The sequence below is a fragment of the Arachis ipaensis genome, chromosome B09 (genome assembly GCF_000816755.2).
Source record: "Arachis ipaensis cultivar K30076 chromosome B09, Araip1.1, whole genome shotgun sequence".
In the NCBI taxonomy this organism is placed as follows: domain Eukaryota; kingdom Viridiplantae; phylum Streptophyta; class Magnoliopsida; order Fabales; family Fabaceae; genus Arachis; species Arachis ipaensis.
In genome coordinates, this window is record NC_029793.2 from 16,307,112 (window position 1) to 16,316,792 (window position 9,681).

Genomic DNA, 9,681 nt, shown 5'->3' on the forward strand with positions numbered 1-9,681 from the left:
TTTATATTTTATAGACTTACGTAACATGAATTTGATTGGACCTTTAAAAAGTAGATTTAAAATCTAAATCAATTTATGCAATTTGCTAAAAAAAAAAAAAGAATTTGTTCTGATAGTTACCTGAAACTAAGTGGCCTTTGGACTTGTAAGTGAGGCCCAAATCTTCAATGGGAGGAATTCCGACTTAGTCCACGTCTGGTGGCCGTCGTCCGAGTTGTTAGTGAGAAAGTGGGAGGTGGTACCTGCAAAACACGCCGATACTTAAGTTAGCAAGGGTCTTAGCAGGTTTAAGTGTGTTAAAACTTAGTTATACCTGAGGAGTTTCAGTATATTTATAGATGACGAGCCAATAACCACCATTTGAGTAGTTCCACTTCTGATGGTGGATAACCGCCCCTTTATCTTAGGGTTGTTAAGATCTCACTTCCAAAAATGGATGAGAGATATTTTGGGTTAGTTGTAACCCTTCTAGGGGGAGTTATCAACCCGTAGTATTCTTATCCAACTTCTCAGGAGGTCGGTCGTACGGTAGATATCTCTCGGGCCTTTGTACGTTTGTGGGCTTGGCTGATACTTTTGGGCCAGGTATGAAAAGTGCCGTTACTTGAGTCCGATCTTTTGCTTAAGTCGGATTTAAGTGTAAAGTCGAAAAGTCGACGTGATATGCAAGCCGAAAACCGACGTGATTTCAGAATGCAAACCGTTACACCTCTTGGCTTCTTCTTTGGACACGTGGGATGCGGTTACGTTTGTAACCATGCATGTCATTTAATGGAGGAGGGGTTTTTACAATATTTTCCCTTGGGTCTTTTAAATATTCCTCCCCTTTCTCTTTCTTCCTTTTCATCTCTTTGAAATCTCTGCGACACTCGCGCTCTTTCATTTCTTCCACTCCTTTTCTTCTTTTGCTCTAAGATCTTATTCTTTCTCTGAAAAGCTTTGAAGGACGTGGTTTGTTTGAGGAAACTTGCTTGCCCCTCTACTGTGCCGTTGGCATCTTTTATCTTTTTTCAAAAAGGTTAGTTCTTCTTTCTATTTCCATAGTGTCTTCGTTGTTTTTGGTCTCCATTGTTGAGATGCGATTTCTGTGTTGATGTACTTGTATTTGTTAGGTAGTTTTAATGTATCTTTGTTGCCGTATCGTTGTGTTTTCCCGTGTGATGCCTCCAAGATTGTTGTGTTTACTATGTTTTTCCAAAAATTATTTTCGTGGCTATTGGTTGCACCCCCTTTTTCCTTTTTGTAAAAAAGAAGGTTTGCTGTGTTTCACACTTGTGTGTAATGCTTTCTTTTGTGTAATGTAGATATTTTCTTCTATATTTCTCTTCCTATTCCTCCAAATATATCCTCCAAGGTTTCTGAAGCATTATTGAGGGTAGACTCGTCTGTTCTCTATTCCCATCCCATAGTTGATAGTGTTTTTGTGAAGGAACTCCGTAAATACCATAGGATTTGTAGCTATGTTGAGGATAAGGCAAAATATGAGATAGTGGTCCCTAACCTTGAGGACCGAGTTTGTTTTGGGCGAGCCCTTGAGACAAAACCCCATTTTATCTTTATGTATCACTGCCTGTTTACTGGACATGGGGTCACCTTCCCCTTTTTTGATTTCGAAATAGAGGTATTATCCCATTGTAGAGTGGCTCCTCCGCAACTCCATTCAAACTCTTGGGGATTTCTTAAAATTTATCAACTCGTTAGTCGTGAACTCGAGTTCCCAATCCCTCTAAAAGTCTTTTTCTATCTCCTCCATTTAACGCTCGAACAAACAACAATGGATTTTTTCCGGGATATTCAAGGTTGGAAGGTGTTTTCTATCTTTGATGAGTCGTTCCATGACTTTAAGAACTTCTTTTTTAAAGTTCGTGCTATTTTAGGTCACCATCTCTTTTTTCTGAATGAGAATAGTGAGCCCCACTTTCAGTTGTACTGGGTAGAGACAGCCCCTGTTGAAAAATACAATTTGATAGATTTGGACGAGGTAGAGGAGGCTGTGGTTGAATTTTTTCCGAGAGGCTTGGGGACGCGCTCCAAACTATGACACTAAAAAGTTCCTTCTCGGGACTCCAAGTTTTGTCCGTATTGAGCTAGGTAGCTTTTAACATTATTTCATAGATAGCTTGCTTGTTTTCTGACTTGTATGTTGATGTTTATCATTCTTTTTTCTAGAAAAAATGAAAAGCGATTCCAAGGTTTACCAAAAAGTTCAAGAAGCTAAAAGGAATGCACGTGCCCAAGCTGCTCAGCTGCAGGAGAGTAGCAAATCGGATACCTCCTCTCCGACTAAGTCCACCTCGGGGACCTCTTCTCATAGCAAATCGGTAAACCATCTTCCTCCTCCTCCTCCTCCTCCTCCTTCTCCTTTATATCTAGCGCTTACTCCCCCAGTTCCTCCCTTCTCGGAGCCGAGTTCTAAAAAGAGGAAGACCTCGGAATCTGGCGTCCTTAATATTAATGACATTGGTTTTGATGGGGTGAAGTTTTGTGAGAGACACATCCTTCCTCATAGTTTTATTGCTATGAATGATGTTTCTATCAAAAATCACCTTAAAGTATTAATCTGGGGAGCGGGATCCGAACTGCTGGAGTATGCTCTACCCTACTAAAAGAGTTGGAGAGGGCCCCTTTGAATGCTACTCAACATTGTTTGGAGGCCCTTAAGGCCGAGGTGGCCACTCTTCGGGAGGCCGAGAAAGGATTGGAGGAGGAAAAGATAAGTCTGGAAGCCGAGATCTTCAAAGCTTGGGATCGGGAAAGGGAATCTGCAGCTTCCTGTGCTTTGGCCGAGGGTTTGTTAAGGAAGGCCAAGAAGAACTATGTTAGAGTTTTTAGGGAGAATTTGGATTTGAAGAGGCAAATGGATCGCTTAGGGAGGATTACATTGACTTGGAGGAGTCAGTTGCTAAGGGGACGGAGGAGGTGTTTGAAATTTTGAAGAATCAAGTTCGAGTTCTTGCTCCCGACTTAGACTTGTCCCCCTTTCACCTCGACAAAATTTGTAGTTGATGGGGAGATCGTCTTTCTACCTCGTCCTCCTACCGACTCCGAGCTCAAGACTGCTGGGCAGCATTTGGTTGAATCTCCTCCCCAAGAGGTCGTTGCTTCTGAGGAGGTGATGCTGAGTTCTTCCTCTCAGCCAGAAGCAGCTCCAATCAAGGAAAATCCTCCGACCTCCTCTGCCGAACCTGATTCCTCTCGAGCTCCTAATCAGAATCCTTTAATTAGCCCTGTTTGATATTTTAGTTGCGGCCCGGCTTGTGGGTCTTTGTTATGAACACTTTTATCTTGTGCTTTTTATATGCCTTGACTTTGGTCCATTTTGAAGGACCTTTAACAACTTTTGTTTTGCTGTGCTTAGTTCTTTTTTAATAGGACTTTAATAACTTTTCTTAACTATGAGTAGTTATAATGATTTTAAAAGGGCTTCTATGTTTTTGAGTTTCCCTTTTGTCTTCGGATAACTTGTTTACTGTTTGAGCTATTTGTGACGCTTTTATGAAAGCCTTTTATGAGTACCTTTTACCTCAGGCTTTTAAAGAAAGGTTTTTGTTTTCCATTACTTTGGTGCAAACGACCAATTAGTTTTGTTATTGAATTATTTTCGTAACTTAGGTTATTTTTGCGATGCATTTTATTCTGCTCGTCCGCTTTCCGACTTATAAGTTGTTTGGCTCCGAGCTTTTTCATGACCGTCATTTATAACCTATTTACACCGACTTATACCTCGTCGCTTTATCTGGCTGACCATGTAGGTCGGACAACATATTTTTGCGCTTTTTTAGCTTAAGTCAGTGTGTATCGTAGAAAATGGTAATGGAATAAAAAGAAAGAGACATTGTTATTGATGAAATGTAACTTACAAAGATGCCTTGCTACCACAGGATAACTTTATTGCCCCTAGTACCTGCTTTGATGCCTCGTTAAAACCCGCTTCAGAAAAATCCTTTTTTGGGAAAAAACCGTGAAGTCGGGAAAAAGAGTACATTAGGGAGCGGGGTGTGCTACTTGCTATAATATCTCTTTAAATTACATGCGTGCCACGACCTTAGGAACTCGGCTCCGTTCGGTTCGGACACTTTATAATAACCTTTTTTCAAGACTTTAGCTATCTTGTAAGGTCCTTTCCAGTTGGCAGCAAGCTTCCCCTCGCCCGACTTGATTACCCGATATCATTTCTTATCAGGACCAGGTCGCTCGTGGCGGAGTTCCTTCGTACGACCATTTTATTATATCTGGCCGACATCCTTTGCTTCAGCGCCGCTTCTCTTATCCTTTGATTGGTTGCAGAGGGAGAAGTTTCTTAGTGTGGCAGATTTTCCTGTAGACATCCACGAGGAAAACTCGTAGCGTGGTTTAATTGTGATACCTCCTAGGTTTCTCCAAGTTGTACTCTTCTTTCTTCTTAGGCTCTTTTTCTTTTTCTCGTGCTAGGTGAGGGTTTCCTGGTCGCCAGTTTGGTTCTCGCAGCCTGGTGTTTTCTTTTATATTGATGTACTTTTCAGCTCGTTCTTGTATATCGCTCAAAGAAGTCGGATGTCTCTTTGAAATTGACTGGGAAAAGGGACCTTCTCGGAGACCATTGACTAGCCCCATTATTATCGCCTCGGTAGGTAAATCCTAGATTTCCAAACATGCCTTGTTGAATCTCTCCACATATTCTTTGAGGGATTCACCGACTTCCTGTTTGACTCCGAGTAGACTGGACGCATGCTTGACCTTGTCCTTCTGAATTGAAAATCTCGCAAGGAATTTTTGTGCAAGATCGTCGAAACTGGTAACCGACCTAGGCGGCATGCTGTCGAAGCACTTCATGGCCGACTTTGTCAAAGTTATCGGGAAGGCCTTGCAGCAAGTTGCATCCAAGGTGTCGGCCAAATACATCCGACTTTTGAAATTACTTAGGTGATGTCTTGGGTCGATCGTCCCGTCGTACAAATGCATGTCCAGGCTTTTGAAGTTTCTAGGAACTCTAGCCCACATGATATCTTCTGTGAAAGGATCTTCTTCTCCTAACGGGGTGTCTTCTCGAGTTGTACTCGAATTCCTACCTCGGATATCGGATTTTAACTTCGAGAGCTTTTCCTCCAGCTCTCTTCGTCGCTCGATTTCTATTCTCAAATTTCTTTCCGCCTCCCGCCGTCGTTCTAGCTCTTGCTCTAGTTGCTCAAGTCGGCCATGATGTCCGTGTAGTAATCTCATGAAATCGGTAGAATGGGGTTGTTCTTCCCCCTCATGGTGGTGGCGAACCTCTGAGGGGATCCTTCTGTGGTGATGATCGCCCGAGGTGCCTTCGACGTATGGTTCTTTTGTTCTTGGAGGAGGTACCACAAGGGCTTGATCATTGTTGACCATGTCTTGGTGTTCTGGTTCTGACTTAGATGCTGTGTGTCCGTCTTCATAGTGATCATCCGTCATAAGGCGTCAATCCACAGGTCCCGGGCAACGGTGCCAATGTTCCGAGGGTTACCTGAAACTGGGTGGCCTTTGGGCTTGAAAGTGAGGCTCAAATCCTCAATGGAAGGAATTTTGACTTAGTCCACGTCTGGTGGCCATTGTCCGAGTTGTTAGTGAGAAGGTGGAAGGTGGTACCTGCAAAACACTCCGATGCTTAAGTCAGCAAAGGTCTTAGCAGGTTTAAGTATATTGGAACTTAATTATACCTGAGGAGTTTCAGTATATTTATAGATGACGAACCAATAACCACCATTGGAGTAGTTTCACTTCTGATGGTAGATAACCGCCCCTTTATCTTAGGGTTGTTAAGATCTCTCTTCTAAAAGTGGATGAGAGATATTTGGGGTTAGTTGTAACTCTTCTAGGGGGGAGTTATCAACCTATAGCATTCTTGTCCGACTTCTCAAGAGGTCGATCGTGCGGTAGATATCTCTCAAGTTTTTGTAGGTTTTTGGGCCTAACTGATGCTTTTGGACCACGTATGAACAAAATCCAATTTAATTCAAATTAGTGTGAATAGTTTTATCTAGTTTGGTTTGAATTTAAATAAATGCCGAGAGATTGTGCTACAAAACAAGAGAATACTGCTACAACCTTCTCCTTAATGAAGCAGTCAACACACACTACTCAAAACTAAAAATGTCCATAACTTGCCCAGTGAGTCAGTGACATGTAGGTAACTAACACTTTTTACTTATTTTTCTTTGAGCTAACACTAACTAACTCTCTACTTTTCTATGATAAAAGTATTAACTTCTAACATTTTTCATAAATAATAATAGGATTTTTCAGAATTTAGATATGCTTAAGAAATATGCTACATGTATTTTACTGAACTTACAAGATATATAAATGCTTGTTAAAGATATACAAATTATTTTTTATATTCGCTTTTTGTTACGGCGATGAATATTATTGTGTAAAATTATTATCGTTATACTTCTAACCACAGAATGTGTGTGGTGGGAAAAATTATAAATATTTAAAATTTGAAAAGTTATTTTCAAACAAATTTAATTTCAAAAAATTAAAATACCATCATTTTAATTTTTATCTTTTTTTTTAATATATTTAATTCTCATAAAAATAAAATTTAAATAATAAAATAATACTTTAACCACCCATCCCTAAAGTGCTTAACCAAACTTTGATCTCACATCCGATAGTACAATGCTGTTCTTTGAACAGTTGACTGCCACCATGCGTTACTTTGCTCAGTTTGTTGCATTATTCCAATAGATCAGATTCTTGATATTGACACATTTCAATTATTCCAATATGATTCTATATGATTTGACTAAATAAAAATTGGTAGAATTTAATTAAGTCACATGAACCAATTTTATAAATCACATTAATCACAATATGGTTGTCAAATTCGCTAATTAGCTCATAAAACCATCATAGTTTGTGTCTAAGTAAGTAATAGAATTAAGTTGACTTGGTCTCAAATTCATTTTTAGATAGACTTAGCTAAATTCAGACAAACCTACTCAAATTTGCGAGTTTATGAGTTAGCAAATTTGGTTTTACCTCCATTTTGAGACAAAACAGATTCGTTTGGTCTTAAAAAATAAAAAAGTGTAGGACCAGCAACTTTATTAAATTCTCATCAGCATGTAACTAGTAGAAGAAAAGTAGATCATTAGATGAAATCTCACACTAATCTCATATCATTAAAATCATCATTGATGGCTACTTGATGACTACAAATTATAAAAGTTGCTGCCCTCTAACACTCAAAAAAAAAACATGCGTTTTTTCTTAGGGTTGCACTAAACCCTCACTCACTCTCCTCTTTCCTTTGTTTGTTCTGCCGCTGGTGGTTGTCATATTCCACTGCTCCTGGACTCCTTTTCCTTTCATGCTTCTCGGCCTTCTCCTTTAATCCTTCCTACCTCAATTATGTTTTGTCGTTTACTCATTCTGCTTCTCCTTTGTCATTTTGGGCGTCACTAGTTGTTATTGTTGCATTTGCTTTTTATTAGAGCTTTTGAGTTCTGCCCCCTAATAATTATTCCTGCTTTTGTTTTGCTTCCATCGAGTTACTACAACAGTTTATGTATGTGTTATTTTTTTGCCACTAATAGCCTATTACAAATTTATAGTCTTGTAACTTATAATTTTTTTATTGTTCAATGTAAATAGTTTATTTAAATTATGCTTCATGGTTGTTATTTGTTACTAATTTTTTATTATTTAATATTGTTGACCTTGGATGTTTAATTGTCAATTGTTATGATGCTGGTTCTTTAGACTTGACTTAAAGATTTTAATTATATATGGCTATTAAATGATTCTGAATTGGTTTGACATTTTTGGAGTATGATTCTCTAATTTTTTTTTAAATTAAAAATACTATTTATATATTAAAACTAATATATATTTTATATTTTAATATATATTTTACATTAATAATTAATTTTAGTGTATATCTAATATAATTGTTAAAAGATATATATACGGTCAACTACTAGCCATTAAAATATTAGATAAACATATAACCGTTTATATCAATATTATACATCTGTTGTGAGACATACAAAAATGTGTACATAAACTAATATGAGTCGCATTTCTAAAGGTGATGGATTTGGTCAATCATTTTAAAAATTCAAACACTAAATTAACTCGTTTATATATTATACTATCTCAATAAAAAACAGGGAGATGTAACTTGAGTTTAGCTGAGCTATAGCTCCAACCAAAAGAATATACAACATTGCTCACTTAGATGATTAAATTATAAAATAAGAGAGGAATAGGTCTTCTCAAAATTTTTTAATTATTTTATTATGATTTTTTACCATATACAGTTTAAGTAAGTTAAGAAAAAACGATAAAGGGTGAAAAATTATACTTTAAAAAAAATAAGAAAATCCATTCTGGTGATGAGAGCTCTTATACAACTTTAATACAATATCTTCATTTTTCATTACAAGATGAAGGAACAACATTTTTCAGCCGAAACCTAGCTCATTCATAACCATTTCTAAAATATTATTAAACAAAACAAATAATCCACACACATTGTGTTTTTCTTGTTCTTTTTTTGCCATATTATTAATAAGTGTTTGTTTTTTCAAAGCCAATCAAATCCAGACTCTATAATATTTTCCATGTGTTGAAAATCAAAATCCGTATCATACAATGAATCACTCCAAGGCCAATGGAAATGGGTGTCATTGAATGATAATTTTGGATATAACTGCCCTACTGCTTTATCAACTGTGCTAATAATATGTTTGTTATTATTATTATTATTATTACCACTTCCTTCCAACATGTTATTTTCCAAACATGATGATGCTTCTGCAAAGTCCATCTTGAGAAGCTCCGAATAAAGATTATTTCCCTCCGTTTGAAAATCCGCCATGAAATCCAACGCTTCCTCGATATTTTTGTTGTTGTTATTGTTGTTGTTGTCGTTGATATTGGTGTTACTCTCTGAAGATGGTGACACCGGAGACGAAGACGATGAACCCTTCATCTTATAATCCGTGGCATTAACATTATTATTAATGTGATGATTATGGACCATGCCTTCATTATTTTGTTTTGTGATAATTTCTTTGGTGAGTATGACCTTATTATTATTAGGCCATCTTGTGGCTTTAGTCTGGACCAAACAAGAACCAATATTATTTTGTAGGTAATTATTAGGGCATGGCCATTCTCGGGTTTTCGGATTTGGGTTCGGATCCAGTTGGAGCAAGTTTGATGATGAACAATTTTGGGTACCATTTTGAAGCTTTCTTCCAATGTTGGTATTCCAATAGTTCTTGATTTCATTGTCTGTTCGTCCTGGAAGCCTCCCAGCAATCAAGGACCACCTAAGATTATTAATAATAATACATTCATTTAATTGTTACTTATATTAGCATCTACGGCTAAAAAAAAAAACAGAAATTATATATATTTAATTTGTATTAGAAAAAAATATTCTTTTAATTGTTTTATAAAAAGATTTTTTTTTTATATATCAGTTTATAGGTTGATCAAGAATTAACACCTATATATGGAAATTAAATGCTTATTTATAAATCAATTAAGATTATAAAAAATGTAATTCTTATTAGATTAATATTTTAAATTTTATCACATCTCTGAGTTAATTTTTTATATATTTTAAATTAACATTTAAATTATTTTGATATTTTTATTTTTTTATTAATTTGAAATGAAAATTTTATAAAACTAATAACATTTATATTCACTACTTATATG

At 36.8% G+C, this 9,681-nt stretch overlaps 1 protein-coding gene across 1 annotated transcript in view; it reads right to left on the minus strand.

The window, feature by feature from the left end:
- The window catches only part of LOC107615097 (transcription factor MYB3-like), a 4,734-nt gene continuing 3,477 nt past the window's right edge, over nucleotides 8,425-9,681 (minus strand). Inside the window, exon 3 of the mRNA XM_021111480.1 lies at nucleotides 8,425-9,287. Within this exon, the coding sequence (XP_020967139.1) occupies nucleotides 8,537-9,287 (751 nt within the window). The 3' untranslated portion in view covers nucleotides 8,425-8,536. The remainder of the gene's footprint in view (nucleotides 9,288-9,681) is intronic.